Below are 22,500 nucleotides of genomic sequence, written 5' to 3' on the forward strand. Positions count from 1 at the left end.
TATATTAGGATTTAATCCCTCAATTTTTTCACTAAATAAATTACACCAATAAATTTATATTATTATATTTCAATAATACTTGTCCATTAAAAGTAATAATAAGCTAGACCCGTAAAATGTAAAAATATATGATGATCCTTTAATAGGCACCCTTCTATACATGTGTCATAATTTATTTATTTTTGGTAGAAGTGTCATAATTTTTGTCACCACGACGAAAGTATCTACTTTTTTTTTTAGGGGAACGAAAGTGTCTATTTAGCTTGGTATTAAATATGGAAATGATCTACCACTAATATTCTCCATTAAAAAGTTTTCTTCCATCTTCTCATGTTTTTTATGGGGCAATTTTGTCTTACAGTTATTTTTTAAGTCGATCAACTTTCTCTATCTTTGGTATTTAAATAATGTAATTAAGTCCAAATTTGTTGTTCTTAGCTAAAATGGTTAAAATCCAGCCATCATGTTTGTCATTGTCATTCATGTAATTCTTTACCCGACAGTTTATCAGTCATTTTTTTAAGGCAGGGTTTATCAGTCACCGAAACAAATAAAACGTATGAGTTATCATGGTAATTAGTAAATTGAAAGATATGGGATCTGCTATCTGCAGAGATGAAAAATCGTAAGTGCAGATATACTCCTCTGATTTCGAAAATGAGAAAAATAAATAGTTTACATCGTTCAGTATCTTTTTTTTTTTTTTTTTTGAGAGGACGTTCAGTATCTTTTATGTTTTTAAAAAATATATATTGAATAAACTATCTTTCATTAGAACGTGTTTTAAGAGGACAAAAAGTAGTTCTTGGAATCTTATATTCTAAATTTAGTTGAATCAACTTGAATGGTATTACAGGAATTACGTTAATTTGGAGAATATAACAAAACTTTCTCTGTCCCTAAAGATCGGATGATCAAGTGTATGTTTGAATCCACTTTTTCATGACTCAAAATTGATTCTAAAAGCGTAAAATTAATTTTAACTAAGAAAAGTGGCTTAATTATGATAAAATATTTCAATTTTTTTTTCTTTCTGGCATTTGTTGCTGCTGTTACAAAACTTGCACATGAGGGCACGATGATATTAAAATTTCAAAGAGATTGCATTTCACATAGTTTAAACAGTTTAAGAGTTTAATTAGAATACTCTGATAGTGTAAAACCATTTTACACTATCAACCAATTAAAATTAGTCAATCTTACACATAAGTGTTTGTGTTAAAAATTGAAAAAATCAAATAAAATCTTCTCTAATAAATTCCTCTCATGTTTCCTATTATATGTATCTGTTTTTTTTTGCTGCATTATGATACTTCCTGCTATCATCCTTGCAAATCTAGTTTTCATCTCCCACACACTTGAGAATGATTTGTCAGTAGATTTATGTAAAGGCTGCAATTTTTTATATGAAAAATTAATTCATTTTTGCGTTATTTTTGATATGGCTCCAATTTATGAACCCTATGAGATCAATTGTTTGTCAAATAATGTGCTTTAATTGTGTACATGGTTGAAACATTCCTAAATCCTAAATAAATAACAATTGTGGTTTTAACAAACAATGGCAGGCAAATAAAATCAGTTTGGATATGTATTGCATCTTTATAGTTTTTTTTTTTTAAAGAATCTCTATAGGATGTGAATAGCGGTAGTTGATTTTTTGGCTTTATTTGTGCAAAATCCTTTGTTCCTAGCTTTACTAGTGCAACCTCAGTTTTACTAGCATGATAAATAGTGTTAGCAGGAAAAGAGAAAAAAAAAAATAGAAGGAAGAGGTAGAGAAGAAGAAAAAAAAATTGTGTCTTGCAAAAGGATGAGAGAGATAGGATCAATAAGTGTCAAATTAGGAAGGTTGAAATAGGGAATTTATTAAAAAAGATTTGATGTAATTTTTTCTAATTTTAACACATAAGCTGATGTGTCTAATTGAATCATTTTAATTGATTGATAGTGTAAAATGATATTACACTTTCAGAGTATTCTAATTAAACTCTTAGTTTAATTCGCTAACATTATGTAAGTATAATCAATTAGGAAGCAAAATGATGATTTAAACCACGAAATATATTGCTAAAGTACTAATTAATATAGCTAAACTTTCTGTCAATAACACACAGGACGAAAACATGATAGTTAACTTAAACAGAACATAGAATTGTTTAAAAAGTACAAGGTAATCCACATTCCATAGAACATTTGAGTCCATTGCCCCTACTCTCCAGGTGCAGAGACTCCTTGCTTCAGTCTCTCCTTTTTCATCTTCTTTTTTGAGACTGGCTTCTTTTTTCTAGGAGGGAGGGTCTTCTGTGCATAAACGTAGAGTGCATAATTTCCTATGAGGAATGTCAACAGCAACCCACCAATAACCAGGAGAACTATTAAGCCTGGGTTGAACCCTAGAGATCCAGCTTTCTAAACATTTCCCCAAGAGCAACAACAAAAGATAAAAAACTTGATTAAGGTCATATCAGATAACACAGAGCAATTAAATCGGACATGTTAGCAAAACACGAATACATACACATACATCAGATACCACACCGAGCTAGCATAATAATTTGAAAAGATCACATAGTTAAGTTTAACTATATGTGTTGGTGTCGGACGGTGTCACGTGTCCTACACCAAGACACGTCTAATCTAAAGAGTGTCTGCGTGTGAGATGGATGCTATAAAGAATGAAATGATACAAATAATGAGATGTAAGAAAAGAAAAGGAAGAGTACCATGCGATCAAAGGAAGGAGGAACTTTATCACCGAATTCAAAGTCATCGGCCATGGTTGAAGATGTGAGTGATTGTACAAAATCTACAAATAAAAACGAATCCAAAGTTTGCACCACGGTTTGTTTTAAATAGATTGATTGTTACAGATGGTCACCAGTCAATATCCACTAACACGTACAATTCTAATGCTATTGGTTGTTTTCATTTTCGTGACGCCAAAATCAATTACACGTCAGCTCTCGAAAATCAAATATAATATACACATCACTTTTTTCTTATTTTTGCTTCTCATCGAATAAAGGCCAACTAAAAGTGTTAATATCTTTGTCCTAGCTCAACTGACAAATATTGAAGTTGCAAGGTTGGACGTCGTGATTCAATTCGAACACAGGACCTTACAGTTGTGTGTGAATTTAATCTCAGTGGATTACCACTTCATCTCTTCATCTAAGACAAAAAAAAAGTGTTAATGTTTTTTTTTTCTTTCACGGTGTACCAATATGACTTTAAAATAGTTTTTTTTTTAGGAAAATAGCTTAAAATAGTTATTAATCAGTAATTTTAAGATGAACGCTAACATATTCATCTTTTCAATATCTATACTATATTTAAAGAGAATAAAAGATTTTGTGCTGACTTTTTTTGTTATTTCAATTATATTTTAAACAAATTTTTTCTATAATAATGGTATAACTTTTTTTTAAGGATATAATAATGTTATATTGTTGGTGTTATTAAAAAGATAATTTTTTATTATATTTGTTATATTATTGTTGTCATTGAAAAATAAATATAGTTTATTGAGTTTGTTACATTTGAAAGTCACAAATATCTATATATACTTACAATGTTTCTCTATATGATTTTTTTTTATATAAAATATCGTTTGTAATTTACATGCAAAATTTCTATAAATTATCGATGATAATCTACATGCATTGACGCAATAAAAGAGCAAAAAGACGGACACGCGAGTTCCCGTCTTTCTGCTAGTTATTAATAAAGATGATATAAGTTATATAATACTATCTAATTATTTAAAAAAAACTATTTAATTGATAAAGAAGAATAAAATAGTTTAAGTGAAAGATTTTTTTTTTTTTTTAGGGGAAAGTGTAAGTGAAAGATAAGATGGAAAGAAAAAAATGTTCCATCAAAATTTAGTATTTCTAACTCAATTGTTTTCACCGACTAACTTAAAATGTTATCATAAAAGGTACATATATATCCAGAGCACTACAATTAAGCTCATAATATCTTAGTTTCCTTAAGTTTATTTGAGGGTATTGTGACAAAAAAGAAATGTCATGCCAAAAAATGTATTCTCTTTGTATTGTATGAGATTTGTATCAGTGTACAAATATATAAGCATCGACAATGATAGTCAAATAGTCTTTCAAAAGGACAATGATAGTCAAATATTTTTAATTACTTTGTGTAGAAATTCTTTGTATAATAGCGCATTAAATCAACCAATGAATGTTAGCTCAGTCGATAAGAAGTTGATTCATCCCTAAAGTTGTGGATTCAATCACATTGTTTGGATGCGAACCTCTTTAGTATATAATATGTAATTGTTCGTTGAGTCATGAAGTCTCTGACTTTTGTGATCTTAAAAAGCTCAACTCATCTAAACTTTTCTTAAAAAGAAAAGAAAATTAGTACAATAAATCCTCATATTGGAAAGTGTGTTATCAAACGGGTGGTGGCGCAGTTTGGTAGCGTGTAGGTCTCATAGCTTCTTAGGTATACCAAACTCTCCTCGTATATGGCTGATAGCATTCAAAACTGTGATGAAGATACCAATTGTATTTATCAAAGATATGACATAGCTTTTGTTGGGTAAAAGAAAGAAAAAAGGATGGGATGATTGTAGTAGGGGTGTGCATATCAACCAGTTTTACGCCCAAACCCATAACCATATCCAGTCCACTTTAAAATATCTGGATTTTTTGTAAATGGGTTACCAACCAACCCATTTTAAACGGGTTGGATATCCGAACCGGCTAAAATCCGGATCCAGATTTTAACCATTTCAGATTTCATTTTCTTTCTCTTTTCCAATTCCCAAATCTCAAAATTCTAAACCTAATTCCCAAATTCAATTCCATTCTTCCATTTCCGCAGAGCAGAGCAGAGCGACGCCAACTTGAGAGTTGGTGAATGGAACTCAATTGGCACTGAGAATTGGTGAATGGAACTCGATTGGAACTGGAATTCGAACTTGTGACTGGAAATCGTGGAAGTTACAAACTTGTTCGATTCTGAAAAACCACTTAATTAGTATGTTGTTCGATTCTGGATTTCTTGTTTGTTAATATTCTTGTTCGATTCCCTAAAAAATATGATAAAATTGTGAGTTTCTTCTTTTGATTTCCATGGCTTTCTATATAATGTCTATATATATACTAGTGTAAGCTTCAGGACCAAAGATCCATGCAAATGCAATTTGAGGAATGAGTCCAACTATTGCAAAACAAATTCCAGAATTTGACACTGCCAATGATGTTAAGAGTCTTGGTTTAGGATAGATGATTGCATTTCTATTTGTTGTTAGCTTTCTTGGTGGATGATTGCATCTCAATTCACAAGATTTATTTAGTTTTTTGGATGATTGTAACTGCTATTGGTGTACAATGATTGAGTTAGCTGTGTTTTTTGGATGACTGTAACTATTATTGGTGTACAATGATTGGATTGATTTTGTCGTGACTTACAAAACTTATGGAAAACTAGTTTTAAAACCGGTTTGATTCTTTTTGAAGTAGATATATGTTATTGAATGAAATTTAGAATTTGCAAAAAAAAATGGAAAACTAGTTTTTTTTGGAAACTGGATTAAAACCAGATTTTGAATAAAAAACTGGTTTAAAACCGGTTTGAATAAAAAAAACTGGTTTAGTTCAAAAAACTGGTTTTTTCTGATAAACCGGTTTCAAACCGGTTCTGAACCATATCCAAACTGGTTGTACTTAAAAACCGGTTTTTAGTGAAGTGGTTTCAGGAACAAAACCAAAACCAATATTTGGTTTTGGTTTTGATTTGGTTTTAACTTTGCACACCCCTAGATTGTAGAGATGAAATTGTTGAATTAATTAGAGTACTTCGTTGAGATTGGGTTCGTATACAATAGCAATGTGGCAATAGTAAAGCAGTTGACTTCCTCAAGGGTAAAGGGTCGGGCTGGGACAATTTGCAATAGCAAAGAGACACTGATTGAAACAAGTCACGTTGTGGGATATGTTAAGCCAGAGAAGAGAAATGTATGCAATTCACGGGACTGGGCCTGAGAATCATGCATATATATGCCAACTATTGGTTTTGGACTTTTGGTTGATACAAGAGCCAATAGTTTATGAAAGAGTGTAGGATGGTGTGAGGTATTGTTTTATGCATAAAGTTGTACCTATGAAGCCCGGATACGTAGTGCGATACGGGTACGATACGATACGGGTACGCGAATACGCGAAATTTTTAAAATTTAAGATACGATACTGCTAAGATACGTTAACAAAATATTTATATTAAAATTTATATGCGTGTAAAATACTTAAAAAAAAACATTGATTACTCATACTATATAATCATAAAAGTTACAATTTACAAAAAAAAAAATACATATGATCAAAATAAAAAATGTAAATGTAAATGTATAAATCATATTCTATTTTCATTCATATGTTAGGATATCAACAAATGTATCAATAAAAGAACTCAAAACAAAGTTTGTTTAATGTTGATTGATTAAATCTCCCCTTTCTAGTTACTTTCATCCACCAAAATCATAATATTTAATTTGTTAATTGAAAAGTAATTATAGTGATTCGTATCTTAAATTTTCACAACACAATCTCATTTTTATACACTTCATTTTTTTTGGATACGTCTGTGTGAAGTATCTTATAAGTATCTGTGTGTATCCGTCGAGTATCTTTTAAGTATCCGATAAAATATATATTTTAAATTAAAATAATTAATTCCGATACTTCTGGGATACGGTATCCGGAGTATCCGCGGAGTATCAGTATCCGATACGTATCCGACACGAGTACGTCACCATTTTGGAGTATCCGGGCTTCATTGAGTAGTACTAGTAGGCTATGGATATGCTATGAACATAATATCATCATTCGATTATAACAGTAGTTTGGTGTAAGGGTCGATTTAGGATCACAATATTTGCTAATGAATGTTGCAGAGTATAAAATTTGGTTTGTGTGTTGCTGATGGTGCCAATTTTTGTGAGTTCATTGGTATGGCAGATTATGCGCATTGGAGGAGTGGATCCTGAGATTAGGGGTGTTCGTGGGTGGGTTTGGGTTGGGTTCGGCCAAACCCAAAACCAAACCAAACCAAATAGGATATTCCAGTTTGGGTGAGGTAAAATAACTACCCGTTATACTATTGGGTGGGTTTGGGCAAACCTACTCATTTTTGGGTTGGGTTGGATTGGGTAATGGGTTGTCCAACTTATTTTTTTATTTTTTAATATTAAATTACTAAATGACAAGTCCTCGTAATTTTGTTTTAAAATAGTGCTCTACTTTTAAATTTTTTTAAAAGAAATGTTTAACTTATTTTACTATAATTTTATGCATCATAGAATATCAAATAATAAACTTCATCATAAAATACTTGCAACAAACTAAAGTTGCATGACATAAAATTGCATTAGTATCAAAAATACTTGCAACAAACTAAAGTTGCATGACATAAAATTGCATTAGTATCAAAATAACAAAAAAGTGCAACATATTAATTTGTAACTCTGGTATGTTTTGATTTTCAATATATATGGTACAATGTGTATGTTTTGGAAATATAAATTTCTTCCACCCTATTAAAATAAAGATAACGAATATTAACATTATTAGGTAAGTGGATTTTTTGGGTTTGGGTCTGGTTTTTCCCGAAACCCATTTATTTTTATGGGTTTTCCATTTTTAGATCCATACCCACCCAATTACCCAACCCAACCCATTTTTTTTGTTGGGTTTTTTGGGTGGGTTTGACCGGGTTTTCTGGGTTGACCCAACCCATGAACACCCTTACCTGAGATGGTGTTGTGGAAGGATAAACTTCAGAACAAGTACAAGCTGAAACCATAAGCCAATCTGTTTTATTCAGAATCTGCAAGCTTCCGGATTACCAAAGTTCATTTTTCTTAGGAAGCAAAGGTTAACACCTAAAAAAAGGGTGATATTAACACTTTTTTCTTTCTTTTAAAACAATCTCATTAAACATGTTTGTTCACTATTTGAAATGAAATATCTTAAATCTAAAATTCAATGTGATTATATATGAGCCTTAATAACTAAAATATGGGCTAGCCTAATACAAATGAATATATTGGACAAAAAATCTATCTAATTTGACTTACCAAAATTATTTTTTTAAAAATGGTGCATTAGAGATAAAAGAACACTTGAAAGATAACACATTAGTTCCATTCAACAACCTCTTCCTCTTCTGTCTCCTCCATAGTTTATTCTCACGTGTTTATGGATAAGAAGATTGAGTTTTCTAGTTGGGTTGGAAAGAGATGCCTGTAGATTTTTTTTGACAATAACAAAGTTATATTATTTCATTCCTCAAAATATGAGAGATACAAGATGGAATACAATCAAAGATATGGTGACTAGCATATAATTTTGATGCTCGTGCTAAATGATGAGCAACATAATTAGCTTGTCTCCTGACTAAACTTATCTTAAAGTTTGGATAGTTGGAAAGGAGCATTCTACAATCGCTTACAATTTGGCCGAACTCCGATTGGTTTGTGGATTTATCTAAAATGCCTTCGGTCACTAGTTTGCAATCTAGTTCAATTGACAAAATATGAGAGATGCCTGTAGATTTAATCCAGATAAAAAAAGCTCAATTCAACTTAAGATTTTCTTTTATGTAAATTTAAGATTTTCCAATGATATTATGGAGAAAAAACTTCAAAAGTCCTAGAACATTATTTAAAAAATTATAGCTTCAATCGATAGACCCTAAAAATTTCTTTGTAAAGTTAAGCCATCATGAAAATTGTTGCAATCATCGAAAAACGCAGCTGCAAAGCTATTTTTTCGGTTAAATATATGCAGTATATTTTCAATGTAATAATTATCCAAAGCCATAAATAATATTGATTTAAAAATTTATTGGCAAACAATTTTAATGATCGATTTTCTGAACAAAATAATTTTTGCGAGATATAACTACATAAGAAATTCAGTTTCCATTAATTTTTTATAACATTTCTTATAAGGTTATAGATGTCGCGTTTGCAAGAATTTGACCATGTGTAGTAGATTGGACTTGGAATAATATTAATTTTCATGGTTTATCATAGAGGTTGGAATAACTTAGCGAGTGGTTCAAAGTGGAACAAAGTGTAATCTAATTATGAGTTCGGGTATGCTCCATTTAGTCTAAGCTCCATTTACTCAATTTAGGGTTTGAATGTAAGAAATGTGGCAAAAAAATATCTAACGGTTGAGATTTTAAATTAAAAAACAAATATTTGTTTAATAAAAACACATAATAATAACAAACAAATCATGTTCCCTTCTTCTCTCATATCACAACAACCTTTTATTGTTTTTTAATTTAAAATCTCAACCGTTAGATATTTTTTTGTCACGTGTCTTGCATCCAAACCCTAAATGGAGTAAATGAAGCTTAGCCTAAATGGAGCATACCCAAACTCTCTAATTATAGGGTTAAAACTGGAGCAGTAAATGGAGTTTTAAAACTGGAGCAGATCTGAACTCAAGGTGAAGGGTAAGTTATTTAGTAGATGTCTCTTGTATCCATTTCTAAAATTTCGATAATACGTTTTGTTAAAAAAAAATGATATCACGTTAGTCTATAATTTGGATCGAGCATTTATTATCTAGCACATTCCTCCTTCCATTATCTTACAATCTTATGGACTGACATTTGACTTTGAATATAAAAAGGGTTAAATATATTTTTAGTCCCTACAAAATCATGAGTTTTTAAGTTTAATCTCTATAAAATATTAATAGTAATTTTTAGTCCTCCATAATACTGTAGTTTATAAGAATGTCCCTATTTTGAAATCTTCTTACAAAAAATAAATATTTATAATCCTCTAAAATAGTTGTTTTTTTTAGGAATCCAAAATAGTCGTTGTGAAATAAAAATAGGGACTAAAATTGAATAAAAGATTTTAATGACTAAAATTAAAAGTTTATAATTTTGTCGGGACTAAAAACATATGAAACAGATGAATACCAGTCATGCAATGCTACAAAAACAATGTCTCCATATTACGATTAGTCATTACAGAAATGAGAGATGAACAACAAATGACAGAGGGTTGACAAATGAGATACACCAAAAGCAGAGATATGAATTTATAGAATAAAGACGGATTCAAATTCGTATGTTTGGGAGGGAAAACATTATTTTTGAATTCAAATTTCATATCTCATTAATTCTCTTGTTATAAAAGCCTGTTAAATTTCATTTATGTCACAACTAATTATGACACGTTGTTAAATGTCACTTAATAGAAAGTTGTGGCAAAATGCAAATTCGTCGTAATTGAAAGCAATGGGCCTCAATGTATTTAATTATTATTATTATTATTATTATTATTATTATTATTATTATTATTATTATTATTATTATTATTATTATTATTATTATTAGCACTAACAGAAAGACGAGCACTCATGTGCCTGTCTTTCCGTTCTTTTTAGATCATCCACAATGCAGCACCCCATTTGAGTGCTTAAACGGGTCCCGACTGTACACGTCATTCGTTTTATAATTAATACTGAATAAGCACTCAATCTCTCCAACCCAGCACCTCAAAATAATTATGAATTGGGTTCCAGCAATAACTCTATATCATTCAATTTTAACACTAATTTATATACTCATTCATAATTATATAATTTTAAAATAATGAAGTAATTTAATTATATAATACTCATTCATAATTATATAATTTTAAAATATTGAAGTAATTTAATTATAAATTATAAAAAAAGCGAACATTTTTTATTTTTATTAATAATTCAAGAAAATATTATGTGAAATTATTATATAATTTAACTCTTATTTGCAACTATTAGATAATTTATTTTTTAATATTAAAATAATACAATATTTGAATATAGAGAGAAAAAATAGAATTAATTGCACATGTGAGATCCATGAGTAATAGGAGAGATCGAGAGAGGGTGCCTATAAAAGCACTCATCTTTATAAGCATCATATTTATTGATGTCACAATGGGGATGCCTATTTAACATGGTGCTAAATAGGGGAAGAGCCCCCCATTGTAGATGGTCTTATTACCCTAAGACATGTAGATTATCAACAATATTTTACAAATTACAAACAAAAGTTTATATATTTTTTTTTAAATAGATTAAAATTATATTTTTTTTTTGAAGGAAGGAGAATAAATTAAAATTATAAATATAAATATTTGTGACTTTTAAATGTAACAAACTCAACAAACCATATTTATCTTTTTCAACGGCAACACATATATAACAAAAATTCATATATTTTTTAACAACAACAACAATATAACATTATTATAAAAAAATATTTAAATGTATAATTGAAATAACAAAAAGACAGCTCAAAATATCCCTAAATTATCCTATTATCTTTGTATATTGTATAGATTATTATTTTGCAATTTATTTAGTTTCACTTTATAATCGCGAAATTTTGAAAGGGTAAAATAGGAAATCTGGTGAGCCTCCTAAAACCCCTAAATCAAGTAATCGCGAACCCTAAAAAGAAATCTCTGATTGCTGCTTCTCCCGCTCGTCCCAAGAAGATGAGAGGAAGAGGATTGCTGAGAGGAGAGCCAATGGAAGTATTCAAAGAAGGGATTTGGTTGGTTCTGAATTCTTGGTGGGAGATTCGATGCTTTGATAAACGAGAGATTGAGATTGGTGGTAATCCTGACCCGAAAGTTGTACAACTTCGTTACTACCTATTTCACTGGTTCATTCAATCCACAGGTAATAATAATAATGTATGTATACATACATACATACATACATCAAATTAAATCACTTAATAATAATACTAATTCCTTATGTTATGTTATTCATTGTTTCTGAAAACAGTTCCGCCTTCTGTTCCTTCTACAACGATCAAACTCAAGGAACTACTTTCTTCATTCGAAATAGATCTCTTCACATATTTTGATAACAGCCTTGAAGAGGTATGTATTTATTTTCTATTGTTTTAGTAATTTGTTTGTTTGTTTCCAATCTTCACTTTTATTTATTTATTTAGGTTTCTGAACAACTAGTGGTTATGTACCGTGAATGTTTAAAAGGTGATTTTAGCTCTGTTGAAATCATCCAAGAAGCCAATCTTTCGCTAGCTCGTCGTGTAATAGGGACCGAGCCTGTCCCTGATGTGCCCATGGGAGTGTTTAGACAAGGGATACATTTTCTTATGGACAATTTGTTGCTGTATCCTCTCTTCATTCATCACTTGTGTCAAGAAGAGAACATGTTTCAACAGCCCGCCGACTACATTTTCTTTTGGTTCACTCAAACTATTAAACCGCTTTCTTTTCCTTACTTAGAAAGGATTATCAGGAATGAATTGTATTCTCTCCCTATTCATCATCATTTTGCTATTGATAACAGCATAACTCAACTGGTATGCATCATTTTTCTCTTCTCTTCTCTTCTATAACTTATACTCCTTAATTTATCATTTATGTTAACTAGTTGTTCTTCGTCTCATTCTGTAGGTAGCTTCCCAACTCATGCTTATGCATGAAGAATGCTTACAAGGCAATTTTAGCTCTGTCGAGATACTCAGGGAGAATAGTCTCTACCAGGATGATAAAGGAATATTGTCAGAGATAATTGGTGTTGCTCCTCCTCCTGTCCCCCCTGTTGAAAGGGAAAGTAACTCTTCCAAGAAGATTAGGGAAGAAGAAGAGGAGATACGTGTGTGGAGGCAAAAGGATAGGGAGAAACATAGATTGTTAGACGATAAGGATGTTGCCATGGGAAAGAAGATCAAGATTACTAGTTTTATTGATCGTGATATAAGTGAGGAACTTGCTCTTGTTTTGCCTTCTACCAACCAAGGGTCAGAGGTCATGTATACTGAAAGGCTCTTCAACCAGGATAAAGGAATGTCAAAGAAGGATGTTTACAAAGGAGGATTTACAGAGGCTTCTGAAAGGGCACCTCTGCGGGATAGGCCGGTCCAGTTTGAGAGTGAAGAAGCTGATTCATCTGGTCTTGATCGGTTCTTGGCCGAGGGCAAGAAAGGTAAGAAGGCCTTGGAAAATGTAGGTGGGGGAGGAACTATGAGAGCTGTTGCCGGATCTTCAATGCGGGACAGTTCTGATGGAGGTCGTGGCAGGAATCGCATTGGATTTGAAACTGGGTGTTCAGCAGATCAGTGTTAAAGGCTGATTGTTTCGTGCTAAGGTTGGTATGCCTTGAAGTGGATTCTAAGGATAATGTGGTTGAGTTAAGTATCTTACTTTTTATCGCCCTCGCCCACGGTCAAATGTACTTCTTGTATTTTGTTTTGAAACTTGCCATATACAATGTTTAAACCATAAAGTAGATCTCCTCTATTTGAATGAAACGTAATTGGTTGTTCAAATGTGCTCCATGAGATATCTAGTTTTTTAATGCCTAATACATTTGCTCTCTGCTATTGCTGTTTGATTTATGCCATTTGATGGGCTGTTATGGCTGTTAATAAGGATACTGATTATGGGTAGTTTGCTGACTACGGTACTAGTAAGTAATCGATGATGGTTCTGCTATTACAGGTGTAGAAACTAGAGTGAAACTGCTGTTTAGTCTTTCTTTTTCATGCTATGCTAATTTATGGTTCTCTATTAGAATGAAATGTAATTGATAGCTTCAAATGTATTTAACGAGTTATCAAGTATTTCAATACCGGATAATACATTTGCTTGCTTGTTATTGCTGTTTGAATTATGTTATCGAAGGTGAAATTATCAATTGAGCTTTAAAATAGTGTTTAATTATTTGATTTTGATAAAACTTTGTATTAGTAGTTTCCTCCACAGGACAACATTTGAAGCCCACATATGAGGATGGGGAACGATATTATTTTTAGTAGTTTTCTTCACAGCTGTGTTGAGGTTCTTTAGATTTGTGCACATGAAGGCTCAACCCATCTGCTGTATATTCGCGGTTTCACTACTTTATAGTCTTGGGAAAATTATATTAGACCGTCATTATTGCGTGTAGTGTAGCCTGAACCAGAGTCGAAAATTATATTTAGTATAAATAGACTATTTTTTAGTAATATTCAATGGAGTGTTTTTTTTTTACCTATGATAAAAGTAGTAGTATTTTTCACTTATGGTAAGTAGTATTAAAAATGGAGTATGTTTGAGCGTAATGTTAGATACAAATGGAGTGTTTACATGACTACTAGATCATGTCGAAGACCATAAAACTATGAATAATGCTAAAGTGCCGACTGAGTTTATCGTGCAAACCCCACGAATGAATTGGCATAGTAACGAGCATGAACTCTCTTCTTTCATTGCTTGAACAGCTATGCTATATGTAGTTAAGAGTTTCCACACGAATTTTCACGAAATGGTCTTTCCAATATATAACTCGGTAATGATAAATATAGTGACTGGGTTTTCACGATTGATTTCAGGAATGATGTGGCATGTTAGTGTCGCTTCATTAATAAAAAATATATAAGAACACCATACCCATGATTTCCGGCCAAGCAAAACTGTGATTGACCAATATGCCTTTCGGGATCATGTGAATCAGTGAAGCTATTCACCACCAGTTTGATCAACCCATATACTATGATGAGCGATGCTATATGTCGCGAGACATATGCTCGCGAATGCTTCACGAAAAGCAATTTGTCAATTGCCATATGCCTTTTTATTTACGTTCATGTGCCTTTCTTTAAGTTTAGATAATAATAAATCATCCTTTCCTAAAGATATCATAAAATAATAGAATTGAAGCACCACCCCCTCACAAATATCATCTGAGGCTCTTGCTAGTTAATTCCAAAAATGGACAGGTGTTAAAACACACAATAGTGAATGTTAGTGAAGAGGTGGGTATTTGGCATGAAGGGTCGTGTAAGAAGATAGCAATAGGTGGAAAAAAAAACACATATAAAACGCAAATGACCGTCAAATATTGTATATCGCGATGCTTTCGTGAGACTAATGTTCGCTATATATAGTATTTTTCTTGCTTGAAACTCTATTAAACTAATTTATCAACTATTCGATATTTTTTACTAAACAGAGTCTTAGTCATTTTTATTTAACTCAATGCATTTCATTATTATTATTTGTCAACTTACCTTCACTTTTAGATAAATTCTTCGTTGCTTGTTTAAATTGTGTTGGTTAGTGCACAATTAGGCTTATGATGTCGTCTTTTATTGAGATTTTGTTATTGTTTTTCTGAACAACAGGCAACAAGGCATCGTCATGCTTCAGTTTGCTGAGTATGTCTACATCAGAACATACGTGTTTAAATTTGATACTAGTATTTGGATATACTTTTTTTTTTTTGGTGTGAACCGCATATTATTTTCGGTTAATTGTAAAGACTAATTTTTCGAGCTTGATGACATCACATCACAATGAACGACAAAACTCTCAAGAGAATTTGGATATACTTTTAGAATTGGTTTTAATGTCTCTTTGCCTAAATCGTTTTTCCAGCTCAATACTAAACTCTTAGAGCAATGTGTTCACCGATGGTGCTTCTATTTTTCCACCTAAAAGTCTAAAACACTTCGTCTTAAACTTGCCAGTTGCAACACTAGCAAAGTATACAAAAGCACGGGTCTTCTAAGTTTATATGAAAGAAAGGTGAAGTAATTTCCTTCATATGTTCTCCCACTTCATATTTCCCTACTTATCTGTTCGTCATCCAAACATAATGTAATTACAATCAATTAGGAAGCAAAATGATGATTTAAACAACGAAATATTGCTAAAGTACTACTAATTATTGTAGCTAAACTTTCAGTCAATAACAAACAGGATGAAAACATGAAAGTTAATTTAAGACACTACAGAACATAGAATTCTTCAAATATTTTTGTATTAATAGTATGTTAAATCAACAAATGAATGTTAGTTTAGTTGATAAGAAGTTGACTCATTCGTAAGATTATGAGTTCAATCTCACTGTTAGTGTGCAAACTTTTTGATGGCTTATTTGTAAATGTTCGTTGAGTTTTGATGTTTGCTCTGATCTTAGGAGCCTAATTCACCCAAACTTTTCTTTAAAAAAAAATAGTACACTAAATCCTACAAGTTTACTAAAACTATATAGGAATGTGTTGTTATCAATCGGGTGGTGGTGCAGTTGAATTAATTAGAGTACTTCGTTGAGATTGGGTTCGTATACAATAGCACAATAGTAAAGTAATTGAATGCCTCAAGGGTGAAGGGTCGGGCTGGGCCAATTTGCAATAGCAAAGAGACACTGTGTGACTGAAACAAGTCACGTTGTTGGGGTAAATGAAGGCAGGGTATTCAGCATTAGCATGATATCGGGACTGGGTCTGAGAATCTTGCATGTATATGCCAGCTTTGGTTTTTGGTTGATACAAAGGTTAATAGTTTATGAAAGGGTGGAGGATGGTACGAGTTGTAGTTTGATGCAGGAAGAAGAAAGTAGTACTAGTAGTATATGGATCTGCTATGAACATAATGATCTTCATTTGATTATAAGAGTAGTTAGGTTTAAGGGTTGATTTTGGATCACAATATTTGCTGATGAATGTTGCAGAATGGTTTGCCTAAGTATAAATTTTGGGGTGTGTGTTGATGATGGAGGAGTGGGTCCTGGAAGGGTGTTGTACAAGCTGAAAGCATAAGCCAGTCTGTTTTGTGCAGAATCTGCAAGTGTGGTTGAACCAAATTCATTCATATTTTTGCATAACAATCACAGAATATATCCTTGCTCATTTTGCAGCAAGGTATATGAAAATATGGATTTTATTTAAAGTTGAAAATGAGCTACTGTAAGAAAAGAAAGAGGTCTAAGAAAAATGATTAACTAAACCACTAAATAACCTGTCCCAAATATATTGCTAAAATACTAATTAATATAGCTAAATATTCTTTCAATAAAACACAGGATGGAAACATAAAAGTTAACTTAAGACATCAGAGAACCAGAATTCTTTAAAAAGTACAAGGTAATCCACATTCGACAGAACATTTGAGTGCCGTGCCTCTCTACTCTCCAGGTGCAGAGACTCCTTGCTTCAGCCTCTCCTTTTTCATCTTCTTTTTTGAGACTGGGCCTTCTGTGCATAAACGTAGAGCGCATAATTTCCAATGAGAAATGTCAACAGCAACCCACCAATAACCAGGAGAACAATCAAGCCTGGGTTGAACCCTTGAGTCTTAAACGTTGTTCATGTTGTTTAAATCGGTCAAATAGATGATGCATTTTAACGGAGATGAAAATTTTGACACCCAATTTGTGTGCAAGATGCCAAGCTTCAGAGGTGACCATGACAGGAAACGCAAACACAACAGCATACTCTGGTTTGTTTTCAAGCATTGCACTGACCTTCTCCACATCCTTCTTATGTACAGGACCTATGTTTACAGCACTAACAGGAATATTGACTTGTGGATGTTTCATAGTCTTGAGTAATGCTTCCAGTGAGTAAAAGTTACATGCATTGACACAAACCCCCTCAGGAGTCGTGTCAATCCTGCTCAAGATTGACTTGGAGTCCAAATCATCATTAGGCTTGACCACAGGTGGACGAATAAATCTCTGCACAGCTTGTTGACTGTAGGTAAAATTGTGAATAATGGTGTATTGGATCCACTTAAACAAAAGAAATAACATATCCGGGATTCCTTCACCACTTATTGCACTTGTGGGCACAATGCTGAATGTTTGTCCAACTCCAATAGTTTTGTTGTTTTTATAATACAAATCAGTATTTAGCCCGTGTGTCTTGAACTGAGAAACAACCTTAGAGACCCTGGTATGAAAGTCATCTTGAACACCCTTAGACTGCTGCATCAATGCTTTACGAAATGGAGCATTGGGACATGTTTTCCAGTCATGAATCATGTCGACCTTATTCAAGGCAACTATGAATTGTTTGTTGGTGGTTTTTAATAGATTGAGTGAGTCTGGGTGTAAGCCATCATCATGATCATGCATAATGTCAACAACCAAAATAGCAATATCACATAGATATGAACCCCTAATTGGTGCGTTATCAACAACCAGCATACGTCTTTCAGCATCACCAGCAGGAAAATGTGTTGTTGATGATGGAATATGGGGAAGATTGTCTTTACCTCGAATACAACCTAGAAGCATGGTTTTGCCAGTGTACGCATCACCTATGATGCAGGAAACAGGTTTCCGGTAACTAGGCGGCGGCGGCTTAACCGTATCACCTGGAAAGAAACATTCAAAGCATCAATCAAAATTCAACCATAATAATAATAATAATAATCAATCAATCAATCAATCGATTTTAGTTATCATTACCTTCTTCATTCATCTTCTTCTTCGATGCGATGTGATGCGATTAGGGTTTCTTTTGATCGGACCCTTCTTGTGTTTGGTGATAATTGAATGTTATGGCATATCCTTGTGGCTAGATATCAAATATTTATATGCTCAATATGTAACAAAAGAAGGGTTCAATATATACATAGGGCTGCTACACATGAAAGAGTAAGTTAGCAGGTCTACTCCCACTTGTCTTTTACCAAAAAACCAACTTCTACCACATATACCAATTTTAAATGTAAGGGTGGTATTGTAACTTTCTTTTGATTAATTAAAAAAAGAAAATACTTAATATTACGAGAAAAAGAGAGATAATATTTACGAAATTCAATAATATTTACTTAATAATAAAACTGTTTCCATCAAATAATGGTTTCATAATTTTCCTTATTAAAAAAAAACGTAACAAAGACCACACAGTATACTGTGTCTTCGTGGTTTTTTTTTTTAGTATTGGTGGGAAAGTGGATTTTTTTCATGAAAGGCTAGTTGCTTCTATTCTCTTGTTATGTGACATGTTGATTTCTTCAGTGATGTTCATTAATACTGGTTTATTAAGTTGTGCGATTTCTTCACAATTATTGATATTGATTATACAACTTGGGGGATGTCATAATTTTTTGGGGAACGATGTTATGTTACGACAATGGTTTTATTATGTTTCTTTGGGTGGTGTAATAATGTTTTTGGGGGTATAATAGTGTTTTTGATGAGGGTGACGATATTGTTACAGGAAACAGGTATTTATTTAAAGGGTTTTTCTAACCTGTGCAACATTGCACAGCTTAAGGAATAATAAAAGGTGAGAACTATGTTACCCTCTCTTGTTTAGGGGTAATTACCCCCTCATGATATTAACCAATCAAAATGTAATATGCATGGACAACATTAAATGTTAAATAAATGAATCAATTTTTTCTAAAAATAAAAAAGTTAATCTTAATCATAAGGTAACTTTTAATACTTTTAATTTTTATTTAGAGTAAATTACACTCCCCTCCCCTCTTATGTTAAAATATACACTTCCCTCCTTTTAAAAATAAAATCTACACTGCTCTCCCTTGAATTACAACCATCTCCCTTAATAATTAAATATGTACTACACTTTAATCTATTTTAACATAAATAAATATTTTTATGATATATATTAATTTTGAACCACCATTTAAGAAAAATAAATTCATTTCTTTATAATTTAAATATCAATGGTAATTAAACTTAAATATTTTGCTATTAACTTTATAATTTATAGTATAAAACTAATTTTTAAATAACCATATTTTACTGTATTTAGTAATTATTGTAATTTTATTTTTTGGTTGTTTCATATTTTATAATAGGGTTTAAAACTATATGTTAATGTAATTGTGAATAAAAAATAGCGAAAAATATGTATTCAAATTTTGATTATGTTAAAATAGACTCGCAGTACTTTTTTTTAAGTGTGTTAGATTATTTTATTTTTTTTGCTAGATTATTAAAAAAATATTGAGGAAGTAAAATGTAGATTTTAACATAAGAAAAGAGAGGAATGTAATTCAAGCTTCTTTTAAGGGATGGGAATGAAATGTTTTCTAATATGTTTGGAATAAGGGGGGAGAGGAGTGTATATTTTAACATAAGAGGGGAGGGGAGTGTAATTCGAGAATCTTTGAGGGGAGAAGAGTGTAATTTAATCTTTTATTTAATTATATTAAGGTGTTCAATCTTAATTAATTTACACTACAAGACTTATAACAAATAAAAATTTTACATCAAATTTCTTTCATCTGGATGTCCTTAAATTCATCACTTACATTCATAAAATTTCTTCCATTCCACAACCCCGAACGTGAGAACAAAAACTTCTCCTTCATTCAAATTTCTTCCTTATTCTTCCCTATTGATCAATTCTTGTTTCTTTTTCGTTTTCTTCCCATTTTAATTGTTCAATTTTGTCGTTCCAAACTGCTACAGTTTCAAATTATAGTGAGAATTGTCGTTGTTTCTAGAACCGCGTCACGTATCGTGACTTTTTTTTTTTATTTAAGCAGTCAACCTAATAAAATCTACTAACACGCATAGACATGCCTCACTATCAGCCAAAGCCTTTAAGTCCAAACAAAAGAACAAAAGCCTCATGACATAACCATTTCAGCAGCAACCGAAAAAAATGCTAGCAAACTCCCAAAACATCACAGCGGCAACACATGCTAGCAATCCTTAAAGTATAACGGATGACTTACTCAATTGTTATAATTAACTACCTCACAACCAAGAAAAATCAAATCAAAAAGATAAATCAACTCACCATACCTGACGTGGTTCTGGAAATAACGGTAATTCTCACGATATTTGGAATCAAACGAACGACAACGATTCTCACAAAAAATTGAAAAATGCGGCAGTTTAGAACGACAAAATTGAACAATCAAAATGGGAAGACGAAATTTTATGAATGTAACCGATAAATTTAAGGACATTCAGATGAAAGAAATTTGATGTGAAATTTTAATTGTTCTAATCCAGTCTTGTAGTGTAAATTAATTAAGATTTAACACCTAAATATAATTAAGGCAAGATTACATTAGGGGTCCTTTATCTTATTTTTTTGTAACTATTTGGTCATTTATCTTTATTTTTTCCCGTTTAGGTCCTTTATCTCTCTTAAAAGCACATATACATCTTTTTTCTCATTTTTTATTAAAAAATACATAATTTTATTTTTAAAAATATATTTTTAATAAAAATGAAAAAAAAATCCAGAAATATGATGAAGATGTTCATCATCTTCATCTTCTTCCTTTGAATCTTCATCATCTTCTTTAAAAAAAATTCTACTAAAATATGTCTCCAAATATCGTAAATTAATGTTATATTCACCTCAAATCTTCTTTTAAACACAAAAATCAAAACCTTAATTTCACAAATGTTGCAAGGCGGATGGTGGAGGCTTAGTCACTGACGGAAGGGTTAGGCTTTACAAAAGTTAAGATTGTTCTGGAAACAACAAAATTGATGTGCAAAGCTGCTCTCAATTTTGAGGTTATTTTTATGCCGGGTTTGAATATTGAGTTAGAAAATAATAATAATATACGGTGTGACAATTTATATAACTATTTTTTTTTGTGATGAAACTAAATCTCTTTTCTATAGGGTTTTGATTTTTGTGTTTAAAAGAAAATTTGAGGTGAACATAAAATTAATTCATGATATTTGGAGATATATTTGTGTAGAATTTTTTCTGATTCAATGAAGATGATGAAGATTCAAAGAAAGAAGATGGAGATGATGAACATTTTCATCATATTTCTGAATTTTTTTTTCATTTTTAATAAAAATATATTTTAACAAATAAAATTATGTATTTTTTAATAAAAAAATGAGAAAAAAGGATGTGCTTTTATGAGAGATAAAAGACTTAAACGGAAAAAAATAAAGATAAAGGACCAAAGTGTTACAAATAAATAAGATAAAGGACCTATAATGTAATCTTGTCTATAATTAAATAAAAATTAAAAGTATTAAAAGTTACCTAAAATTGATTTTTTTTTATAGAAAAAATTTACTCATTTATTTGACATTTAATGTTGTCAATGTATATTACATTTTGATTGGTTGATATCATGAGGGGGTAAATACCCTCTAAACAAGAGAGGGTAATCTAGAAAAAACCATAATAAAAGCATCAGTTTTTGGGTTTTTCAAGTGTTATTAATGACTATTCCTAAAAAAAAAAGTGTTATTAATGACTCAATTAATTAGTTTTTTTTTTTTTTAAGGAATCAACCTATTTTTTAAAACCCGTTTCTTCTCTCTCTCTCCTGGTTTTTTCTTGAAAGACTCTCTCGTATTAACCATGGCCAAAGAAATGGAGCCCAGATCACAACAACCTTACCATACATACAACTCGGTGAAATTTCAATTTTGGTGAGTGATTCATGCAGGTTCCCATCAATCTATTTATTACCCTACAATATTGTATACAAAGGAAATAAAATATTGTAAATTAGAGAAGGAAAGAATCATAATCCTTGACATGGATTTTTGTTTGGTGGAAAAAAGGAAAACTGACGAGGATTAAGGTCTCTTAGAGGAAGATTGAATCATAATTATTTGAAACTGACGAAAATTGAATTGAGGAAGGTTTCTTAGAGCACATTTCAGAAGAACTAGTATAGTGACCTGTGCCAAGCACGGGAAATAAAAATTTTTTTTGATCAAATGTATAGAT

General features: G+C 31.4%; 3 protein-coding genes across 3 annotated transcripts; 1 reads left to right on the forward strand and 2 right to left on the reverse strand.

Moving 5' to 3' along the window:
• Positions 1-2,046: 2,046 nt before the first annotated feature.
• LOC146910481 (DNA-binding protein S1FA-like) lies at positions 2,047-2,886 on the reverse strand. The gene is made up of 2 exons (XM_085727789.1): positions 2,727-2,886; positions 2,047-2,412 (listed from the first exon to the last, which is right to left on the reverse strand). The coding sequence occupies exons 1-2, from the start codon at positions 2,778-2,780 to the stop codon at positions 2,212-2,214; spliced, it is 255 nt and encodes an 84-aa protein (XP_085583915.1). The 5' UTR covers positions 2,781-2,886; the 3' UTR covers positions 2,047-2,211.
• An 8,533-nt stretch (positions 2,887-11,419) lies between these two features.
• Positions 11,420-13,410, forward strand: LOC146910482 (uncharacterized). The gene is made up of 4 exons (XM_085725409.1): positions 11,420-11,732; positions 11,841-11,938; positions 12,013-12,387; positions 12,482-13,410. The coding sequence occupies exons 1-4, from the start codon at positions 11,546-11,548 to the stop codon at positions 13,151-13,153; spliced, it is 1,332 nt and encodes a 443-aa protein (XP_085581535.1). The 5' UTR covers positions 11,420-11,545; the 3' UTR covers positions 13,154-13,410.
• A 3,365-nt stretch (positions 13,411-16,775) lies between these two features.
• On the reverse strand, positions 16,776-18,363 carry LOC146910483 (eukaryotic translation initiation factor 5B-like). Its single transcript, XM_085727790.1, has 2 exons — positions 18,264-18,363; positions 16,776-18,169 (listed from the first exon to the last, which is right to left on the reverse strand). Exons 1-2 carry the CDS (start codon positions 18,274-18,276, stop codon positions 17,121-17,123), a joined length of 1,062 nt encoding a protein of 353 aa, XP_085583916.1. The 5' UTR covers positions 18,277-18,363; the 3' UTR covers positions 16,776-17,120.
• Between the last annotated feature and the right edge of the window lie 4,137 nt (positions 18,364-22,500).

The sequence above is a fragment of the Medicago sativa genome, chromosome 7 (assembly GCF_051527215.1).
Source record: "Medicago sativa cultivar Bolivia chromosome 7, Bolivia_mono, whole genome shotgun sequence".
NCBI classification, from domain to species: Eukaryota; Viridiplantae; Streptophyta; class Magnoliopsida; order Fabales; family Fabaceae; genus Medicago; species Medicago sativa.

Coding starts and splice junctions, on each gene's coding strand:
- LOC146910481 (XM_085727789.1), bottom strand. CDS start 2,780: ATGGCCGATGACTTTGAATTCGGTGATAAAGTTCCTCCTTCCTTTGAT. Junction 2,413..2,726: donor CTCCTTCCTTTGATCGCATG/GTACTCTTCCTT, acceptor GGAAATGTTTAG/AAAGCTGGATCTCTAGGGTT.
- LOC146910482 (XM_085725409.1), top strand. CDS start 11,546: ATGAGAGGAAGAGGATTGCTGAGAGGAGAGCCAATGGAAGTATTCAAA. Junction 11,733..11,840: donor CTGGTTCATTCAATCCACAG/GTAATAATAATA, acceptor TTCTGAAAACAG/TTCCGCCTTCTGTTCCTTCT. Junction 12,388..12,481: donor ATAACAGCATAACTCAACTG/GTATGCATCATT, acceptor CTCATTCTGTAG/GTAGCTTCCCAACTCATGCT.